Raw genomic sequence first — 22509 nt, 5'->3', positions numbered from 1 at the left:
GCGCACCAGGACACACTCCGCGCCCGCGCCCAGTAAGTACACAACGAGGCAGTACGCGCAGCAGGCGACGGGGCAGCACTACCACAAGTACTACCCGGCGCCCAACCAGCTCGACGCCGCGCGCACCAGGACACACTCCGCGCCCGCGCCCAGTAAGTACACAACGAGGCAGTACGCGCAGCAGGCGACGGGGCAGCACTACCACAAGTACTACCCGGCGCCGGCGCCCGCGCCCAACCAGCTCGACGCCGCGCGCACCAGGACACACTCCGCGCCCGCGCCCAGTAAGTACACAACGAGGCAGTACGCGCAGCAGGCGACGGGGCAGCACTACCACAAGTACTACCCGGCGCCCAACCAGCTCGACGCCGCGCGCACCAGGACACACTCCGCGCCCGCGCCCAGTAAGTACACAACGAGGCAGTACGCGCAGCAGGCGACGGGGCAGCACTACCACAAGTACTACCCGGCGCCCAACCAGCTCGACGCCGCGCGCACCAGGACACACTCCGCGCCCGCGCCCAGTAAGTACACAACGAGGCAGTACGCGCAGCAGGCGACGGGGCAGCACTACCACAAGTACTACCCGGCGCCCAACCAGCTCGACGCCGCGCGCACCAGGACACACTCCGCGCCCGCGCCCAGTAAGTACACAACGAGGCAGTACGCGCAGCAGGCGACGGGGCAGCACTACCACAAGTACTACCCGGCGCCCAACCAGCTCGACGCCGCGCGCACCAGGACACACTCCGCGCCCGCGCCCAGTAAGTACACAACGAGGCAGTACGCGCAGCAGGCGACGGGGCAGCACTACCACAAGTACTACCCGGCGCCCAACCAGCTCGACGCCGCGCGCACCAGGACACACTCCGCGCCCGCGCCCAGTAAGTACACAACGAGGCAGTACGCGCAGCAGGCGACGGGGCAGCACTACCACAAGTACTACCCGGCGCCCAACCAGCTCGACGCCGCGCGCACCAGGACACACTCCGCGCCCGCGCCCAGTAAGTACACAACGAGGCAGTACGCGCAGCAGGCGACGGGGCAGCACTACCACAAGTACTACCCGGCGCCCAACCAGCTCGACGCCGCGCGCACCAGGACACACTCCGCGCCCGCGCCCAGTAAGTACACAACGAGGCAGTACGCGCAGCAGGCGACGGGGCAGCACTACCACAAGTACTACCCGGCGCCCAACCAGCTCGACGCCGCGCGCACCAGGACACACTCCGCGCCCGCGCCCAGTAAGTACACAACGAGGCAGTACGCGCAGCAGGCGACGGGGCAGCACTACCACAAGTACTACCCGGCGCCCAACCAGCTCGACGCCGCGCGCACCAGGACACACTCCGCGCCCGCGCCCAGTAAGTACACAACGAGGCAGTACGCGCAGCAGGCGACGGGGCAGCACTACCACAAGTACTACCCGGCGCCCAACCAGCTCGACGCCGCGCGCACCAGGACACACTCCGCGCCCGCGCCCAGTAAGTACACAACGAGGCAGTACGCGCAGCAGGCGACGGGGCAGCACTACCACAAGTACTACCCGGCGCCCAACCAGCTCGACGCCGCGCGCACCAGGACACACTCCGCGCCCGCGCCCAGTAAGTACACAACGAGGCAGTACGCGCAGCAGGCGACGGGGCAGCACTACCACAAGTACTACCCGGCGCCCAACCAGCTCGACGCCGCGCGCACCAGGACACACTCCGCGCCCGCGCCCAGTAAGTACACAACGAGGCAGTACGCGCAGCAGGCGACGGGGCAGCACTACCACAAGTACTACCCGGCGCCCAACCAGCTCGACGCCGCGCGCACCAGGACACACTCCGCGCCCGCGCCCAGTAAGTACACAACGAGGCAGTACGCGCAGCAGGCGACGGGGCAGCACTACCACAAGTACTACCCGGCGCCCAACCAGCTCGACGCCGCGCGCACCAGGACACACTCCGCGCCCGCGCCCAGTAAGTACACAACGAGGCAGTACGCGCAGCAGGCGACGGGGCAGCACTACCACAAGTACTACCCGGCGCCCAACCAGCTCGACGCCGCGCGCACCAGGACACACTCCGCGCCCGCGCCCAGTAAGTACACAACGAGGCAGTACGCGCAGCAGGCGACGGGGCAGCACTACCACAAGTACTACCCGGCGCCCAACCAGCTCGACGCCGCGCGCACCAGGACACACTCCGCGCCCGCGCCCAGTAAGTACACAACGAGGCAGTACGCGCAGCAGGCGACGGGGCAGCACTACCACAAGTACTACCCGGCGCCCAACCAGCTCGACGCCGCGCGCACCAGGACACACTCCGCGCCCGCGCCCAGTAAGTACACAACGAGGCAGTACGCGCAGCAGGCGACGGGGCAGCACTACCACAAGTACTACCCGGCGCCCAACCAGCTCGACGCCGCGCGCACCAGGACACACTCCGCGCCCGCGCCCAGTAAGTACACAACGAGGCAGTACGCGCAGCAGGCGACGGGGCAGCACTACCACAAGTACTACCCGGCGCCCAACCAGCTCGACGCCGCGCGCACCAGGACACACTCCGCGCCCGCGCCCAGTAAGTACACAACGAGGCAGTACGCGCAGCAGGCGACGGGGCAGCACTACCACAAGTACTACCCGGCGCCCAACCAGCTCGACGCCGCGCGCACCAGGACACACTCCGCGCCCGCGCCCAGTAAGTACACAACGAGGCAGTACGCGCAGCAGGCGACGGGGCAGCACTACCACAAGTACTACCCGGCGCCCAACCAGCTCGACGCCGCGCGCACCAGGACACACTCCGCGCCCGCGCCCAGTAAGTACACAACGAGGCAGTACGCGCAGCAGGCGACGGGGCAGCACTACCACAAGTACTACCCGGCGCCCAACCAGCTCGACGCCGCGCGCACCAGGACACACTCCGCGCCCGCGCCCAGTAAGTACACAACGAGGCAGTACGCGCAGCAGGCGACGGGGCAGCACTACCACAAGTACTACCCGGCGCCCAACCAGCTCGACGCCGCGCGCACCAGGACACACTCCGCGCCCGCGCCCAGTAAGTACACAACGAGGCAGTACGCGCAGCAGGCGACGGGGCAGCACTACCACAAGTACTACCCGGCGCCCAACCAGCTCGACGCCGCGCGCACCAGGACACACTCCGCGCCCGCGCCCAGTAAGTACACAACGAGGCAGTACGCGCAGCAGGCGACGGGGCAGCACTACCACAAGTACTACCCGGCGCCCAACCAGCTCGACGCCGCGCGCACCAGGACACACTCCGCGCCCGCGCCCAGTAAGTACACAACGAGGCAGTACGCGCAGCAGGCGACGGGGCAGCACTACCACAAGTACTACCCGGCGCCCAACCAGCTCGACGCCGCGCGCACCAGGACACACTCCGCGCCCGCGCCCAGTAAGTACACAACGAGGCAGTACGCGCAGCAGGCGACGGGGCAGCACTACCACAAGTACTACCCGGCGCCCAACCAGCTCGACGCCGCGCGCACCAGGACACACTCCGCGCCCGCGCCCAGTAAGTACACAACGAGGCAGTACGCGCAGCAGGCGACGGGGCAGCACTACCACAAGTACTACCCGGCGCCCAACCAGCTCGACGCCGCGCGCACCAGGACACACTCCGCGCCCGCGCCCAGTAAGTACACAACGAGGCAGTACGCGCAGCAGGCGACGGGGCAGCACTACCACAAGTACTACCCGGCGTCCAACTGCGCCCGCGCCCAGTAGGTACACAACGATTTCAGACTCACAACAGACAACCCTCTTCCGGGCATACTACGTTTTATCGACCACATACGCGCCAATAGAATTTCAACTTTAACATTACGATTTAAGAGTCCCCGGCAAGCTCGGCCGAATTTCACCTTTCCATACAAACGGGGTTTCGTTCCTATTTTAAAACTACGTGTTAGATTGTAATGAAATTTTGCAGTTTGCACATGCAATGACATGAGGTATATCTAGGTTACACATATTCTGTACTTAATTTGACCTTTATCAGATTACATTTTTGTTATATGACTTAGAGTTCGAGGAAATGAAACAATTTTTCCGAAAAACTACTTATTTTTTTTTTGACGTAATTTTGCTACTTAAACAATCTACAACATTTGCTGAAACTATTCTTATACGTCAATTTGTATAATTTACTTAAACCACCATAATTTTTTGATGAATTTTTAAAAACTGCTCCTCCATATATTACCGGTGATGCACGCTCGCGACCTCATTATTAAAAGGCAAAATGAGAAGACGTGCTAATAGAAACCAATACTTGTTATTTAGATATTACGTAACAAAACGTGTATAATTTCAACGACTAAATCTATCAATTTTACATTTTTGCTCCAAAATCGACACCGGCCTCTTAAGAACTGAACTCGTCTCAGTGGAGTAGTTTTCATATATCTCTATCCTGTTCCTTCTCTTTGACTGCATGGTATGACACAACCTTTACTTTTTCTTTTATCTGATCAATGTTATTTTTTGGCTTCACTAATTCGCCACACAAGTTATCCGGCGATTAATCGGTGTCTCAACTAGTCACAGTGTAATGCCAGCTTGAGAAATGTTTTATTACAACCAGGGCTCGGAACCGGTATTTTTTTAAAACCCCGAAATAGCCCAATATTTTGAATTATTTTATTTTTTTACGTAGGACTGAACCATGTATTTAGAAAACAATTTTGCATTATTAAAACGTCCCATTAAAAATGAAATTATAAACAAAAGAACGAAAAAGAACGTAATAATACCGGTATTTTTGTATCGAGCAAATACCGGTTTCCGACCCCTGATGTTGTAACATTCTTTTTTATTAAATACCACTAAGAACATCGTATGTATCCTTGATGTGAGTGATTGTTAGTTGAATATGTGTCGTCAGTTCCAGGCAACCTGTCGCCGATGCAGCACATGCAGATGGCGCCGACGTCGCGCATGTCCCCCAACCTGAACTCGCACATCATCTCGCAGTACGGTGTCGGCGTCGGCCTCGCCAACTCGTACCGCATGCCGCCGCAGCAGCAGTTCAACAATCTGCAAATGATGAACGTGAACACGCCCGTGCAGTACTCCGCCCCGGACCCCCGCGCCCAGCAGCCCAACGTGTACGCGTACGGGTACATCAACGCCCCGTCCGCCCTAGGGCTGCAGAGCCTGAACTCTACGATGCGTCGGTAGCCCAAACCCAAGCCGGGTGATCCGAAAGTGAACGAGTAGTGCTCGAAATACTCACGCGGCATTCCAGTGTTTTTGTGACGGACGTCTGTGACGCGATTTGACCAAAAACCGATCGTATCGTAAGTACAAATAAGTAAGCTAGTGTATATAGAGTAGTGTAGGTTCGATACGCCGCTTCGGTTGCCTTCCCGGGTTTTCGGTTGTCGGTGGTGGCTTTTTAGTGTAGGAATCTCGCGCGGTATCTTGAAGCTGAACAAAGTACAAAATTGCGGATAAATAATTTAAAACCTGTTTATATTTGACCGGCGGAGATGTAGCATAATTAAATAGTGCAATAAATCGTGTTTGCTGTTGTATGTACCGGTTCGTATCGACCTCGTATTGTGCTCGTCCGATGCGTAATAAATCATAATAAATTAATATATTCTCAATTCCCAAAGAAATTAGTTAGGTCTTTGGTTTTGTTGAAAAGTGCAATTGTTTTTCGGATCGCATATTGTATGGCTAATAACGAAGTATGTATATTTTGTATACATGGTATTGTACACATTGAACTCTGACTGCCGAGTGCAGTCTGCGACTTAATTTATAATTTTAATGTAATCTGTTCTTCAAAGTGCCTCTTTCTCGTCCTCTCTGCTTAATTTCCGTGTAAGATATTGTAAATGTATTACATTTAGTTAACACAAGGCTGTATATAGATGGCGTAAGTAGTAACACTAAGATATAATTATGAGTTTAATTTGTCATTGTGATACCGGTAGCAGAATGGATTGGTTCCGCTCGCTGGTTTGATTGCATGAAGCTAATTTCACACACAGATAGTTTCCAAATAACATAAAACTGTAATACTATGTAAAATTTAATGAATTACGTAATATAATTGAATTATTTTTTTAAGAATTAACCGTGCGAATGACGAGTCCGAATATTTTTGAGATTTTTGTTCCTATGATAATGTGTTTGGAAACTAAATTTGTGTGAAGTTACCGACGCCGCGCTAGTGACGAACAGGCCTAAATGACGGTTAACGTTTTTTTTTATATTTTGTATTCTTTTACACGCGTAGGTTTGAAACGTTTTATAATTAAGATAGTTATGTTTCGCTTAAGGATTATTTCGTGTTATCCCAGTAATTTATTGCCAAATGTTATTAACACTTAATTTTGCGTATCGTTTTAAGTTTTTTTTAGGTTAGTTGCGTTTAGTTTCTGCACGTATATTAAAATTGTGTTAAGAGGCGTTCCGCCGACCGTCAGTTGAATTTTGATAAAGATCTGCCGGCACTCGGCGCCATCGGGACCTATGTATTAAAACTATTTATTTGTATTTAAGTTGCAATAACTAGCACTTGAAATAAACTTGCGCTGGGGACAAGCTAAATTTAACCTTGACAAAGCAATGCGTATGACACCGACGCGTAATTTTTTCGGATTTTGAATCTACATTACACATTAACGCAACTAAGTATGAAATTAGGTGTTAATTATTTTCTTCTAACACAAATGCAAGTAATTGCTCTTGAATTCTTACAAGTTATTGCAAGTTTGAATCTGCCGTTTATAATGGTAAACTAATAAACCACCATATAAAGGCAAGATTTAGGAAACGGGGTATTTTATAAAATCGCAAACATGTGCTTATATGTGTCGTTTTCAAGCAAAAGGTACCACATTGTCGCTTGCCATAAGGATGCTCTGACAGGTTTTTCATATAAAGATACAAGCAATTTTCGTCCTGGAAGCGACAATGTGGTACCTTATTGAAAATGTCACATATTTTCGCCTCTAACCGTTATTGTGGCGAAACAAAACATATTTGTGATTTCGCATCTATTCCGTTTCCGAAGTTCGAGATATTTATACATATTCTTTTTAATGGTTCCGATGCCACCGAGCGCCCGTAGCTCGTTTAAGGGAAATTGTAAAACTGCGAACTGGTAATCGACGCACACCACTGTGTTTAACAGCGCCACAAGAAAACGGGAAAATAGGCGTTTTCTAACATAAATATTGGAATCCTGATTCTCACAAATCTTGGGAGTTTTTGGCACTTTTTGGGTTCCTTCAACCCAATCACTAGCATATTCAATCCTGATTTAAAAAAAAAACGAAAATTTGTATGAAAACTGTACTTTCTACAACGTCACGCACGTACAAGTGAAAACAATTTTCACACTAAAACGTGACGTAATGAAATTGTCATTTTGGGACATCTTTTTTAATGGCAGGATGGAGAATGCCGTCGATTCTGAGTAGAATGAGCCCAAGAATGTCCAAGCTTGAAAGAATCAGGTTTTCAATATTTATTTTAGAAAACGCCCAAATATGCGACAGAAGCAAATAGGCGAAGCTCTACAAAACAACTAATAAGAGAGCCATAACTTTTCGAACTAATTTTGGCGACGAGGATCGCAGAGGTTTGCGTTGCGGTCACCAGAGAGCAGTTTTGGTTACTGGTAGTTTATGTGGACTACTGGTTACTGTGGCGTCCCAAGGTTATGAATGTTATTGTTACTAATGTGTAGTATTATTGTAAATACAATAACAGTAAGACATGTAGCAGGTGTTATCACACAAAATATAATTTTGTGAAAAAAATTGTTTATTATTTTATTCCTTGTCCCAAGCAGCTAACCTCCAAATTAGTAATGAAACTAATGAACCTGCATTTCTATGAGAGAACAGTGATTAATAGAACAAATAAAAAAATTGTTAATAATAGATCAACATTCTTGGAACAAAAAAATAAAAGCGCAACGCCACCTAAATAGTGTGTTTGTGTTCTTTGCGTCTGCTAGCTAGCGCCGCGTTAACAAAAAGTTTTATGAGTGTTGCTAACGGTTCAAGTTCAAGCATCAACTTTGGAGTGACCCAAAATTTTGTTCTAACCGGTCATACCGCCAAAAGCAAAATTATTTGTTTCAATCAGTCATAAGTAAATTTAGTTCTGTCACATCATAGTTTTGTAGCTACTGGTCACACTGCAAATCTGTTCCTAGGCTTTTTTCTCCAAAGTGTAATGTTTTACGTACGTCACACTTAATAATAGGTAGGTTAGGTTCGTTAGGTAGCTTCAGATGCCGGAAGGGCAAACCGCCCAGAACGGGGCTCCGTCTAGATAAGTTCAGAAGGTAATGTTTTTTGGAAAAGAAACAGTGCCGTGGGAACAGATTTGCAGTGTGACCAATAGCTACAAAACTACGATGCGACTTAATAGAACTAAATGTAGGGTCAAGGCGGGAACAGTGGCTCAGTCGCCCAAATATCGCTATACACTAGCACCTTTAGACCTTTACGTGTTAGGATAACCATTGCTCGTCCATTTGAATTTGTTCGATTACTGAATGAAAGAGAAGCAAATAGCTTCTCATGTTGGAAATAGGTTGAGTGAGCCCAAAGAGTAGTATAATATATAAGTGAGCCACTGTACCCGGCTATTTTTTTCCGGGTCACTGTTCCCTCCTTGACCCTACTTGTGACGAATTGAAACAAATAATTTTGCTTTAGGCGGTATGACCGGTTAGAATAACAGTCACTTCGGTGTGACGAGTTGATGCCTGAATCTTGCTAACTGGCGTGGCGCGGACGCGTGCGACGGATTTTACCTACAAAGGCACCCGCGTGCGTGCGCCCGCCCATGCGGCGCGGACGCCCTTAGAATGTTAAATAGAATATAGATGTACAGATGAAGGGTACACGGAAAGAACATGTCTAGTCACTTTAGTAACATTTTGAGTAATCGCGGTTTTAATATTTGGAACCATGTCATAATGTATGGTAATTTCGTGACTATAGGTCTTTTATAACTAAAAAAAAGTTGTGTTACATATATTTTAATTTTAATTTTAATTTTGAATTTTAGAATTGTCCAAATTAAAATATTATTAAGTAATACTAACTCATTTTAGTTGTAGTATCTTAGTTTTTTAGTATTTAGTATTAATAATTTTAGTTTTAATTTTTAGTTAAGAACTTACTAACAATGCTATGGACCTATGAGTTGTCTGAAAATAAACGAATTTTATTTATTTATATTTATTTATATATTATACAGTGGTAGCAAAATATATAACTAATAGTTCATTAAGAGCTCTACATTTTTAAATGAAAATCTCATTTTTCGGTAAAACTGACTAGACATGTTCTGTCCGTGTATGTACCCTTCAGATGGTCGTTTCTTATTGGACTAACAGGCCTCTTACGGGCGGCAGAACCTGTCAAGAGCATCGGAAAAAAAACTGTATTCGTTTAACAAGATTTATTCATTCATAAGTACATAGATTTGATTTAATTACTGAACATCCACATATAAAACTTTAATAAATAATTAAATATTATACTACACGTATTATTCACGGTGATGACATAAAAAATTACAATAATTACATTACTCCATGTCGATTCAAACTATTATTATAGTTTCACTAGCTTTTGCCCGCGACTTCGTCTGCGTGGAATCAGTAACATCAGCTAGAGTAAGTATAGCGCCTGGACAAAGTGTAATAGCAATCATTCAATTTGAGCACAAGCTTAATTGCTTACATCAATTATCAGGCAATTCATTAACTTCGCTCTCTTTATGAATGATTTCCGACATAAAAACTATCCTATGTCCTTCCCCGGGACTCAAACTATCTCTATGCTAAATTTCAATTAAATCGGTTCAGCGGTTAAAGCCTGCAGAGGTAACAGACAGACAGACTTTCGCATTTATAATATTAGTTAGATTTATTATATTAACGTAGACTGTAGAGGCTCCAGTGCCCGTACAGGTCGACATTTATCAATCATAATGTCTTAAATATACGTGAAAAAGTTTAACAAAAAAAAAAACAATATATATAGGACACCAGAAGGTGCATACATGTAACTATATGACGTTTACATGCAAAGTTACCACATAGTCGCTTACTATGAGGACACAATTTGCTTACGTATAACCTATCAGAGCGCCCATGGCAAGCGACAATGTGGTACCTTTTGTTTGAAATCGTCGCATTTAATACATCTCTGGTACAACTTGTCCCGGTTTCCCCTAAGTACCTACACCTAAAAACATGTTTTTATAAATAATGATATTATATGCTATATATTATAATAATGCTATTATATATATATATATATATATGTGACGTTTCCAATCAAAAGGCACCAAATTGTCGCGTACCATAAGGACGAAAATTGCTTGTATCTTTATACGAAAAACCTGCCGGAGCGTCCTTATTTCAAGCGACAATGTGGTACCTATTGCTTGAAAACGACTCATATTATATGCTATTAGGCGGACAACTTAGGTAACATATACGATTAAACATACATTATTCTGAAATAATAATTATGTAGACATTGGTCGAACGCGAATAAATTCGTTTACCTTTATTTTAAAGTTAGCATTTCAATTAGGTACAGTGAGCTGCGAAATTGCATGGAGAAATTATGATTCATTGATAAAGTCGCCATGCACTTTTCCATAATGAGTTGACGAACTGATGATGGTAATACAACCACCTGTATTGTCACCTTTAAGTTATAAAGTAAATAGGTACCATAGAGTAACTTATACTAGAGCGGTACTGTCATAGTAAATTTTGTAACCCCAGTAAATTCACTGCCATCTGTCGACACACTTTAAAACTAAAAATGAAGATTTATAAAAATACGATAAAATGTATTTAAATATGGATAAATGATTTTTTTTATTTGCATTAATTATTTTTATGATTTTGACCCATGTTTTTTCACTGATATGCGTTAAAATTGTTAAATAACAAACGAAACCGTCAACGCCATCTATACGACTGTAGGCCAAAACTAGTAGCGCCCTCTGAACGAGAATCAAATTTTCTTGATTTTCGAGGCACGTTTTTCGTATCCATCTATTACGGAGTTATATCTATCTTTGTAGGTACTAAAGGATCTTCGTTACAGTAAAATTGTTTTGGTCCTTATCAATATTTTGTAGGTCTAAAACTTTAGAAAGTTTAATAATAGTACACCAATGGTAGTAATGAAACTTTTAGTTTTAAATTCCACAGTAGTTTTAACTGTCATACTGTGTAATTTGTTAAATAAATAAAATAATATTTTTTTCAGTCAGAGAGCATAGCTGGTCTTTGCCTGAAATATCGAATGAGTCGAGTAATCGAATGATTCCATAATAAGTTTTTGGCAAAAATTTAATTTTTGGTACAAGCTTTTATCACTGTACTTTTCGTTCCACAGGTAACTAATACTCATCGAGGCAATTATAAAAACCAAAACACAATTAGATTTCGTTGTTTTATCACAGAGTTCCTCCTGTCTCCATCATCAGATCAGCTCGATGGTACCATAATATTGCGTTGTCACCCGACTTACATTATGTATGCAAATTTTTAGCTTCATCGGAAACCGGGAAGTGGGAATAGTGGGACAAATTTAACTTGCAAGATTTGACCCGTACAAACATAGTTACACCTTACATAGGTACATTGCAAGTTAAATAAAAGCTTGTAATAGTTATTTAGAAGTTTGAGCGTAGCGAGAGAATCAAAAGGCAGCGCGTACTTTGATCCCATGTGACCATGTACATAATAGGGTAATTACCCAAAAAATATAAAGCACTGTCGCAGTCACTACTCCAGTAGAATTACACCATACATACGCCACAAACAAGAAATTTTACTATTTAAATAAACTTAACTATCTAACTTACTAATACCAAAGAGAATTAAGTAGACATACATATAGTGCTCACTCCATACATCAGTTTTGTTACTAAAAAGACTGTTATTTTCGTAGTCGACATCTAGCGTCAAATAGCGGAATTATCTGTCCTGCTACTCGACAATAGATGGCGCGACAAACGTAAAGTCTAATGCTCAACGATTTTCAGCTAATATTATAACCGGATTAACCGGAACTCTATTTTCAACTCCTTCTAATATTCCTTATAATATTCGTTGTAAATTGTTGAGAAATACACTTTTCGTTAGTCGCGACACAAGTGACATCTAGTGTGCGTACAATACGCATTGCTGCTACAGAGGTCTATTTTCAGGACTTTCAGAAATTATAATTTTTGAGCGGCTTGCTGAAACCGGAATGCCGTTGGCATATGTACAGCAAAAAAATTATGGAGTAGAAAATACATCGTGTATTTATTTTTCTATGTTAAAAAAAAGGACCTGAAAACGGGTACTTATCAAACCGCTAATATATAATTGTTAGGCCGGATACCGGCTCGGCTTGACCATCGGCCGAATATACGGTATCCGGCCGCCGAATAATCGGCCGGCGGAACTATATACACATTTCGGTTTTTCAGTGCTCCAAAGTCCTTAATTCTCTGTATGGCCAGGCGTGTCTCACTCTGCGATTTCGTCGCGTCGCTACAAGTACCTGCGGCCGCCCCAATTTTGAGGTTTTGCCATAGTAATTGCCGCGTCCGCTACGAAACGGACGCCTGCACGCGCTTGCGCCGCCTTGCGCGTAGTAGGCGCGTTTTGTTAGAGAGTGAATCTTCTGACTAGGTGTCATTCACACATTAAGTGTATTACTGTTTAAGTGTATTACTGTCTCTTGCTCTTCGCCACACATTCGACAATTGGTGTTGACCCTAAATGGCCTGTAAACATCCTTGTTATAATTATTTAGAGTGGTGACATACCCACAAAACAGTTTATATCTGTATGTAAATAGGCATGGGCACTGGGTCCACAGGCCTCCGATCCATCTTAACGCGCGGCCGCATCAGCTGCAGACTGGTCTCTGTCACCTTCATGCAGCCTCGGACCAGAAGGCCTTCTAGCATTGGGCAGTGGAGGGCTAGTGTTCTGAAATGTAAAAAAAATATTTTTTGCCTCCTTTTTGCCCCAAAAATTGGCAGTCTTTGTTAGGTGGGTCGGAGCCCAGTCAACTTTGGGAACCACTGTCATAGATGTTTGACGTTTGAAAGTAATGCATTGCGTGTGCTATCAAAATCGTTGCAGACTTATGTTGGTCTAAATCTATAAACTTCATTATAGTTATAATAAAAATAAAAATAAATATCTCACCTGATTCCTTTGTCTGTGATATCAGAGCACCCAACCAGATTGAGCATTCTCAATACAATACTATTCTTCGACATGGCATACAAGCACTTATCCGTAATCTGCCTGTTGCCTTCTAAATTAAATATTCTAAGGAGTCTAAATTTCTTTATAAATATAATTATACAACTCTCCGAGATTGTCACACAATGGGACAAATCTACATCCTCTAGCATACTCTGGTGTAAAGCTAGAGCCTCCATCGCGCCTGCAGTTAGCCACAAGCAACGAGCCAGTTTCAACGTACGCAAATTGTTGCAGTATAGAATAACTGGTTGTAAACACTTTGCAGACAAATTATTGCACTGGCTTAGGTTTAAATTGACCAAATTTACGTTTTGCCGCAAAACTGGGATCAGGTCTGCGTCTGTGACGGTTGAGCATCGAGTCAGGTTTAATACTGTAAGCTTGGAACAATTTATAGCGAATACCTGCGAAAATAACCACAATACAAATGACTGGATATTTTTCACTTTATTTCAAGGTAGTTTCTGATTTAATTAAATAACTTACACCAAGTGTGTGTGGCGAGAATCCTTGATTTATTAGTTTCAATGTTTTTATCTTTGTAAAATACATGTTTACTATCTGAAGACAGGTTTTGGACACGCAGCGAAAATTAAAACACTCCCGTATGGTCAGGTAAGGTAGAACATAAGTCACTATAATATCTTCCCAATAAAGATCGAATAAGAGCGTGTTTCTCTTCATGTTTAGTAAGATATTGTGAATATATAGTTATTCATATTAGATATTAGAATATATTTACTTTAGAATCCTGCGTTATGCTTTTACACCTTTTATTTACGTTTTGTGACAGTGACAGTGACGTTTGGCGTTTGGTTTTTTTTTTAACAAGTACGGGGCGTTTGGATTTTGCTAAGACGTATTTGATATTACGTATAGTTGGTCAAACCAAATTGTAAATAAGAACAAAGAAAAAAACTATACTCATCCTTATCTTTTGGGTGCTAGTACTAGTGTAAGACAAAGATAGTTGGCCAAGGAAAATGAGAACTGCGTGTCCTACTGAAAATCCTTTTCTTTAAATGTATAGCGTACTTACCTTCAATTAAGTACAAGTTATATACAGTCAATGACTAAGTACAAGTAATATATAGTCAATATCATGGTATAATAATATCAAGGTACTCTCTTCCGAGACTCGCGAACTCGCGAACCACGTTACTGACACAAGCCTACGTCATCATGTTCACAGGTTCACGATGACGTAGGCTTGTGTCAGTCACGTGGTTCGCGAGTCTCGAGGCGCCCTCCACACTCGTGCGCGAAACGCGGCGCGAAGCCGCGAACGCCAGTGTGGACTCTAGTTCGCTAATCAACGAAATCGGCTCCACACTCGCGTTCGCGGCTTCGCGCCGCGTAGTCTGGAGCGAGCTTCGGAACTACTCGGAAGAGAGTACCAGGCGGAGTATATTTTATACTATGGTCAATATCATTCTTACAGATCCATCTGAGAAAATAATCATCTGAAAAAAAAAACAGAACATGTGTGGATTACAATGTGTGTGTGTGTGTGTGGATTGTATGCTTGGAGAATATAACCAAACGGTCGAAACTCTATGAACAATGGTCATACACATTGTATGGACGAGGTATGGACTAACGTTTATCTGACATGGCTATTTTTACGTTACGTATACATTTGACGTTCCCCTCCCCCGCAAAAATTGGCAGACTGTTTTGTACAAAAAATTACAGACAAGGCGTCTCCATTTGGTCCTCCAAGATTGTATGTATAGGATTCTGGGCTTTCTGAATTAAGATTCTTAATTCAGATTATGAATTCAGAGAGACATTCCGGACGTGTGTGGGGAGCCTAAGAGCTTCGTCTATATAAATAAATTCCGTCGCTGACGGGCCTAAAATGTTCGGAGTTAACAGCACATCTCTACTGTAATGCCTAATTCAGGATGTTAGCTTAGGACGCTTATACATTACGTATTTACACGAACCCACAATGGTTTCATAATAAATGTTGGGCATTCATGAATCGCGCTTGGATACCGTAGGCTGGGGATGGAGGTTGCTCTGTGATGTTGCATAATAATTACTCGTGCAACTCAAATAGGTAGGTACATATAATAAGTTCTTATATTATACCCCTCGGCGTAATTGATCTATACGGAATTGCAGCTTGCGGATGGACACACGTATAGATAGACAGGCAGGCGGACATGGTAAAATTATAAGGGTTCCTAGTTGGCTACGAAGTACGAAATCCTAAAATGTAGCCGTAACTTCGTCTCTGTGGCAATTTGTACCTACTTTGATTGAAGTTCAAACAAAGCGAAGTTGGAGTAAAAAGAGAACTTCTGTAAGGCTTTACGGGATGTTGCGATGTTTGAGTTCCCGACTTAGGGTGAAGCCAGACGAGCGTAATTTTTTAAGTTGTGAGTCAAATCATTTCGGTTGCTCAATTTCTGCTGCATTCGGTTTTATACAAAACGCCTGTTTGGTTCACACGTCGTATATTAGAATGGATGGACGACATCCGGAAGATTGCGGGTCACTTCTGGATGAGATTAGCTCAGGACCGGGACAAGTGGCGTACTGGAAGAGAGGCCTATGCTCAGCACTGGGCGATAAAGGGCTGATATGATGATGATATAAGAATTTCTGCAGCTGAAATTACGCAGCTCACAACTCATATAAATAATGCTTCAGCCATATATACATGTCCAAAGCAGAAATACTTAACTAGGTAGGTACGTAATTTAAATATTATTTTATTGTTAATATTCTTTATTGTAAAATTTGCGATTTTATTGCATATAAGTATGTAGGTAGGTATATAGCTATGTCAGCCGACATTTCAGTTATTCGTTTTACTTGTCTACGCTCTACACGTATAGGATGCAGATTCGATTTAACATTATGTGAAGGTTTTGATCTTGTGCGCGAAGTTCAATCAAAAGCATGTCAATAGGTATATATTATACTAATCCATTCTTCCTCTGTATGGACTTTATCCCATTTACCTACTTGGGTTCGGCCTTCTCTGTCATTTTCTTTCATTTAAATTAAAAGATTTCAGGTCTCTGGACCTCCTGACGACCTGGTGGTCGTCCACCAGGTAGTAGGGGGGGTCTTCCGTGTCTGCACGAGGTTCCGCGTAAATCCAGAGCTACTTTGACTACTTTATTATACTAATCTATGTGGTAAAAACGTTTACGTTGCCAATTCTTTTGTCTCTCCTGTCTCTTAATCCCTTGATTGAAACGCAGTATACACAGAGTAGATACTCCTGGCAATGGAAGTGAAACACGCGTAGCTCAAGGAAGCCACTCCCCCCGCTGACAACTTCATAGTTTTCTGCGCGCATCGCAGCATCAACAGCACTGATTTCATGTTATTATTGTCAAACTTTTCCCATTTGCAACGATAGACAGCAGCCTCGAAAGTGAAGCTGGCGTCCATCAGATTCTGACCCGTGTAACAGCCCATGCCTACTACCATTAAAGTGAAAGGGGTTTGCGCATATGTGTTCTCCAAGCCTCCCATCAGACAAGCTACGAGAGATATTGAATTCAATATGAATTGAATAGCAATTCCATTTCTAAACAAGTCGTCAACTAGCTGGAACATTTGTATACTTTGCGCGTGAGATTTTATTATGTTATCTAAACGGCGTTTTACAAACTCGTCCATTGAGGTGATCTGATTTGATTCCTCTTTTGAGGGCTGCATCTGATAGTCGATTACGGCGTCTTCCCATAGATACAGCAGCTCCTCGCTGAGGGCTAACATGTGGGCTTCGGAGTAGCCGGCGATGACCATGAGAAGGACTAGCATGTTGAGGGGTGCAAACACAGATACTGTCGAGATCATCGTTATGACAAAAAGTGAAATTTCAAAGTTAGGTGTTTCGACTATTGGATCAAGACCTAGAAGAATAAAGAAATAAACCATTAAAAGGGGTGAGATATGTACTTAATACGAATACCACTAGTGATATACCGTCTATGTCAAGTCTGCACCGAAGGGGCTTGCGGCAGGTGCGAGAGCACTACCTACTATTGTTACGGGTATAATTCTAGGGTACACTTAGGTTATTTAAATAAAATAAAGAAATACAAATTAATAGGTAAATATGTCACCCGTTGACCACGAACGCTGTAAAGAGTTCGAAACGTCGGGATGTATTATAAATTCAATATACGCGATATAATCCGTTTTCATAGTTTTATTTCATGAGTAACTATCGCGGTAACCGAAGACAATATTAGGTAAATATGTTTAACTCACCGATATGGTGTACCCATAGTAAAAGTTGTACTGTAACCGTCTTTACGGTTCAATTTGTTAATGGTTAATTGCAATTAACGTTCGGCCAACACTGATACTGAGCAACTTTTACTATGGGACCAACCACGAAATCGCGAAAAAAAAAAACTACCCTCCCATAGAAAGTGGACCCCAAAATGTATGAAGCAGCCAAATTTTTTTTGGGCGATTTTGGGGTTGGTGTGGGGGTAGAAAATATTTCATATAATTAATTTGATTAGTTCTCTAGTTGTGTACATCTTTATTAAATAAAAGAAAACTGGAAGGCTTAAAATAATATTGTTACACTATACTTACACCTTAAATTCCTATGAAAATGTCGCTTCCAAGTCGATGCAAACTTAGCTTAGACGGTCTTTACGCGTATATTTTATTACTACAAAGTAGTGAACATACCCCACAAAAGTTGATAATCTTTCGTAGAATTTCTGTCAACAATCAGGGGTCGAACCGTAAGGTAAATTACAACTTGGCTCATGATGAAGATCCAAAAAATTAATGCCCTTTTTTTGACTGACTTCAAGGTCCCTTTGATGTTTCTGGACATCCTGCTGTTGGGTACTACTTTAGAGTCGCAGAGAATATACGCGTCTATAATCCTTTTTAGTTTATTTCTGAAAAAAAATAACATTGAGATTTACTGAATTTTAAATCCTAAAGGTGTAAATCGTTTAGTTAGTCTGACTGTATATACTAACTAGGAACATTTTTTTTATCCTAGTTAGGACGAATTAAGTAAGTTTTTGGACTAAGAAAGCTCTTATTATAGTTATTATCATCTGAGCGTACGTTCCATCCCTGACAAATGCCTTGTCTTGCACTAATCGGCTTGGTTGAGCCGAAGAAATTGAAGGATTGATTAATTTCTTTGTAAATAAGGACACAAATTGAGTAAGTCCCACAAAAAGTTGAATAATGCTTGTGTTGTGGGTACTTAGACGGGCGTAGCTAGAGGAAATGGCACCCGGGGCAGGCACCAAATTTACGCCCCCCCCCCCCAGACAAAACGAACTGACGCCAGGATTACTTTTATTTACTTACTTAAGAGGCCGTAGTCGATTTTGGAGCAAAAATTTTAAATTGATAGATTTAGTCGTTGAAATTATACAAGTTTTGTTACGTAATATCTAAGTAACAAGTATTGGTTTCTATTAGCACGTCTTCTCATCTTGCCTTTTAATAATGAGGTCGTAAGCGTGCGTCACCGGTAATATATTAAAAGAAGGGGCAGTTTTTAAAAATTCATCAAAAATTTATGGTAGTAAATTATACAAATTGATGTATAAGAATAGTTTCAACAAATGTTGTAGATTGTTTAAGTATCAAAATTACGTTGAAATTAAGTCGATTTTCAGAGAAATTGTCACTTGTTTTGAAGTAATTTCTGGAGAAAATTGATTTCGTCTAACTTTCATTTACACTACTTCAAAGTCATAATAATAAAAATGTATTCTGATAAACGTCAAGTACAGGATATGTGTAATACAAAATTACCATGTTTAGCCGTCCAAACTTTACGAAATTTACAAATAAGAGCGACAAAATCAGTGCTTTACGCGCGTTTACCTAAACGTCCACCAGAAAAGCAAACATTACTAATTTAGTGAGTCTGTTTTCAACAAATTGATCTGATAAAAGGTAAGATAAGAAGATGCGCTAATAGAAACCAGTACTTGTTATTTCAATTAGGTAACAAAAAGTGTACAATTTCACCGACTAAATCTATCAATTTTACATTTTTGCGACTAAAATCAACACCGGCCTCTTAACACTACCGGCGGCGAGCGGTATGATGATAAAAAGCTGTCGTTGGCAAACAATTCTTCAGAGCACATCCCATTGTACAAGCGGTATAGAACACACAAGGAGGCAAAGTCTCTCCTTAGACTTAAAGGTTCAACATCGCTTGTGAGTTTGGGATCGTCCGCGGCGCCCCCTTTGCCCCCCTTCCCCCTAGTTACGCCACAGGATACTAAAATGCACAGAAAACACCCATGACACAGGAACAAAATAAATCGTCCCCTGCCTGCCGCCACATCTCAAAATTTATGATAAGTTATGTTACCTCAGCGAACTCGGCGCCGTCGACTGGACAGAAACGGCTTTGGACAGAGTAGAGTGGCGGTCTTTGGTATCGGAGGCCAAGATCCACTTCGGTTCGTCGCGCCACAGCAGTAAGTAAGTATGTTTCCTTTAAATTTTTGGTGCAACAGTGGCCATATTGAAGGCACGAAACTAAATATCCGTACTCATCAGTGTCACCACACAAATAAATGCCCTTACCTGTCCGGTAAACGGGGTACGCTGGTTCGATTCCAGCTCTGGACACTGGAGGCTTTGGTAATTTTTTCTTTCGTATATGACATTTATTTCAGTTTATAGTTTAAATAGTAGTGTGTGTACTTGAAAAACCACAAATTAAAATATTTTCATAGAAAATAATTTAATTTGTTCTTAGAGGAATAATTCTCCGTCAATACTTACTTATTCCAATACATATACAAAAACGTGGTAACGGACCCCGTACAGACAGTCAGTTGAGCGAATGCTATGATTTTTCTTTGCTTCAACAGTTCTTCTTCTACGTCCCGAATGAAGATAAACCAGAAGACGGATATTGGGAAACCATAGACGTAGCAGGATAGAGCTACCAGCGTCCACACGTAGAAGATAAATGGTATTCCTGAAAAAGTATGAGGGTTGTTGACACATGATGAATTTTATAACTAAATCTAGTTAAAGGGGTTCTTCAAAAAAGGAGTGTACAGGTTTTTAAAGTGTCGGCAACGCGCATGTAATATCTCTGGTGCTGCAGGCGTCCATAGGCTACGGTAACTGCTTACCATCAGGCGGGTCGTATGCTTGATTGCCACCGACGTGGTATAAATAAAAATTATTTATTTATTTTATTTTATAAATAAAAATTGGAAGAAAATGAGCAATTTATCACAATAAATACCCTATTAAACCCACTAGCTTCTGCCCGCGACTTCGTCTGCGTGGAATGAAAATGAGCAATTTATCACAATAAAAATTCGATTCCTTACATTTTATTTCAAAAAATGTATTTGTAATTTTTTATTATCTGTTGTCACAAATAAAGGCATTGAAATTGGTAGTGTCATACCCAGGTAGCATTTATACGTCATCATGGCGTCATAATGACGTCATTATTACGTCTTTATGACGTCGCTGACGTCACCTTGCTACCTGGGTACTAACGTTTGGTATTCCGGCTGTCGATGTTCAGCGTCAGCATACGCAGCAGTGTGGATACATTCCTCAAAAGCGTCGGAAAGTCATGGCGGTCCAACCCGAACTGCCGCAGCTCTTCGAACATTCGCGTTGCAAGCTTAGGCACTGCAAAGGTTCAAATAGGTATATATACACGAAATACTCCTGCTCACCCGGTGGTCACCGGACCAGTGATGCTGGAAGCATTCGTTCCCAGCAGCATTGTCCAATATGAACTAAGTCTTAGTTCATATTTATTAGGTATCTAATATGTATTACATATATAGCACGTGCCACTGCTTTAAAACTAACAATACTAAGATCTTAGAACATATAAATTGTGATCGCAAAAAGAACGCAAATATAAATAAAAAATTACCACTATACTGCCGCACTTAGCATAATAGCACTCATTTTCAAATCTCTTTCAATTATAGAACATATCGTACAAGTACAAAGTATACAATTACAAACTATAACAGTTTATTAAGATTCTATCATTGAAGTTGAGTGGAACGCACGTCGCTTATTATCGATCTCTGCTACGGTTCGAAATAACGAATCCGTAATCGAATTTTGACTTCGTCCCTACGCGTCCCTCAACGATTATAAAATCACTGTGGTGTTTTTGGGGTCCAAAGTCCAGAGTGACTTTTTTGGCTTCCTGCTTGTCGCCCGCTTGCCGTTCTGCTACTAGCGTGCTTCTGTTCCTTTCCCCGACTCAGCGCCACACAGTTCCGAGCTGCGCTGAACTCAGCGCCGACCCGAAAAACCTGCGCCTACCACCTCGGCACCGTCAGGGAAGTACTTTGGCTGCAAACGACTAGCGGAATCCGATCTTGACAAGTATTAGCGCGAACCACGACATTTTACCCGTTCTTGACCATCTGAGCTAGTTGTGGTAATAAATATTTTTATTGAACGTTCTTCTGCCTACTCATTTCAAATTTCCCATTCCTATCGGGACAATTAGTAGGTCAGAACATTCCAGAACGCGACACAGATTCATAGAAGATTAACAATCTATGACCCACAAGTTTTTTTGCTTTTGTCTGTGTTTTCTTCCATTTTGCCTCACTACGACATTTATTAACGAAGATATTCAAGTTAATATTGAACTACACGTAGAAGTTTTTGTTGGGTGGTTTTACGGTAGCAAACTTAAACTCCTTAGAATCCGAAAAAGTCGACTGTAATTTAAAGTTGATTAAAATAAATTTGAAAGTCAGCAAAATCAGCTATTAGCGATTTGTCTCATAGGCCCGTTGGCCATGGAACATACCGTAGGGTCCTTCGTGGCCAAGGCGTCAAAAGAATATAGAGGATAGTTAAACGAAATTTTTAGTGCTTATGCTATGATGCATATTTAGGGGAATAAGAAAATATCCAGTCTGTTATATCTTAAACAAATGCTTACTTACTTTAAAAAATTGTTAAGTATAGTCCAGGTTATTTATCCCGGTATACATTAATTTAAAGATATCAAAAGAAAACAAGCTCACATGGAGTCCAAAGGCAGAACTTTCCCGAACTGAAGTCTATTACTTACAAATTGGATATTCATGTTTAATTAATAATTAATAAGCCTGGCTAAGCTTCAACGGAAAGACGTTTAAAACTAAAGTTAAATACTTAATTCTAAACGGCATGCTAATAATGTAATAATTGATAATCAAACGAGGTTATGATCAGACATATAGTT

The 22509-nt window shown here is 42.9% G+C and overlaps 3 protein-coding genes and 1 long non-coding RNA gene across 4 annotated transcripts in view; 1 reads left to right on the top strand and 3 right to left on the bottom strand.

The window, feature by feature from the left end:
* The window catches only part of LOC134746932 (uncharacterized), a 56200-nt gene extending 50603 nt beyond the window's left edge, over nt 1-5597 (top strand). Inside the window, exons 13-15 of the mRNA XM_063681503.1 lie at nt 10-207; nt 262-3725; nt 4896-5597. Coding sequence (XP_063537573.1) covers nt 10-207; nt 262-3725; nt 4896-5191 — 3958 coding nt within the window. The 3' untranslated portion in view covers nt 5192-5597. The remainder of the gene's footprint in view (nt 1-9; nt 208-261; nt 3726-4895) is intronic.
* A 1967-nt stretch (nt 5598-7564) lies between these two features.
* LOC134746857 (uncharacterized) overlaps nt 7565-22509 on the bottom strand; it is a 45492-nt gene continuing 30547 nt past the window's right edge. Inside the window, exon 2 of the long non-coding RNA XR_010128270.1 lies at nt 7565-7663. This is a non-coding gene — a long non-coding RNA (uncharacterized LOC134746857). The remainder of the gene's footprint in view (nt 7664-22509) is intronic.
* Nucleotides 12801-14074, bottom strand: LOC134746399 (F-box/LRR-repeat protein 15). Its single transcript, XM_063680768.1, has 3 exons — nt 13779-14074; nt 13230-13696; nt 12801-13007 (listed from the first exon to the last, which is right to left on the bottom strand). Exons 1-3 carry the CDS (start codon nt 13974-13976, stop codon nt 12854-12856), a joined length of 819 nt encoding a protein of 272 aa, XP_063536838.1. The 5' UTR covers nt 13977-14074; the 3' UTR covers nt 12801-12853.
* LOC134746398 (uncharacterized) lies at nt 16157-21676 on the bottom strand. The gene is made up of 5 exons (XM_063680766.1): nt 21187-21676; nt 20796-20933; nt 20058-20256; nt 17970-18187; nt 16157-17173 (listed from the first exon to the last, which is right to left on the bottom strand). Exons 2-5 carry the CDS (start codon nt 20911-20913, stop codon nt 16491-16493), a joined length of 1218 nt encoding a protein of 405 aa, XP_063536836.1. The 5' UTR covers nt 20914-20933; nt 21187-21676; the 3' UTR covers nt 16157-16490.

The sequence above is a fragment of the Cydia strobilella genome, chromosome 13, assembly GCF_947568885.1.
Source record: "Cydia strobilella chromosome 13, ilCydStro3.1, whole genome shotgun sequence".
In the NCBI taxonomy this organism is placed as follows: domain Eukaryota; kingdom Metazoa; phylum Arthropoda; class Insecta; order Lepidoptera; family Tortricidae; genus Cydia; species Cydia strobilella.
Note: the sequence above shows the minus strand (reverse complement) of the source record. Positions and strands in the feature narration are given on the sequence as shown.

Excerpts from the sequence above, each read along its gene's own strand:
- LOC134746399 (XM_063680768.1), bottom strand. The coding sequence starts at position 13,976 with ATGAAGAGAAACACGCTCTTATTCGATCTTTATTGGGAAGATATTATA. Across the intron at positions 13,697-13,778 it reads TCTCGCCACACACACTTGGT|GTATTCGCTATAAATTGTTC; the intron begins GTAAGTTATTTA and ends TTATTTTCGCAG. Across the intron at positions 13,008-13,229 it reads ATCACAGACAAAGGAATCAG|AACACTAGCCCTCCACTGCC; the intron begins GTGAGATATTTA and ends TTTACATTTCAG.
- LOC134746398 (XM_063680766.1), bottom strand. The coding sequence starts at position 20,913 with ATGTTCGAAGAGCTGCGGCAGTTCGGGTTGGACCGCCATGACTTTCCG. Across the intron at positions 18,188-20,057 it reads TTGTATATGTATTGGAATAA|AAATAAACTAAAAAGGATTA; the intron begins GTAAGTATTGAC and ends ATTTTTTTTCAG. Across the intron at positions 17,174-17,969 it reads AGATTATCAACTTTTGTGGG|GTCTTGATCCAATAGTCGAA; the intron begins GTATGTTCACTA and ends TTATTCTTCTAG.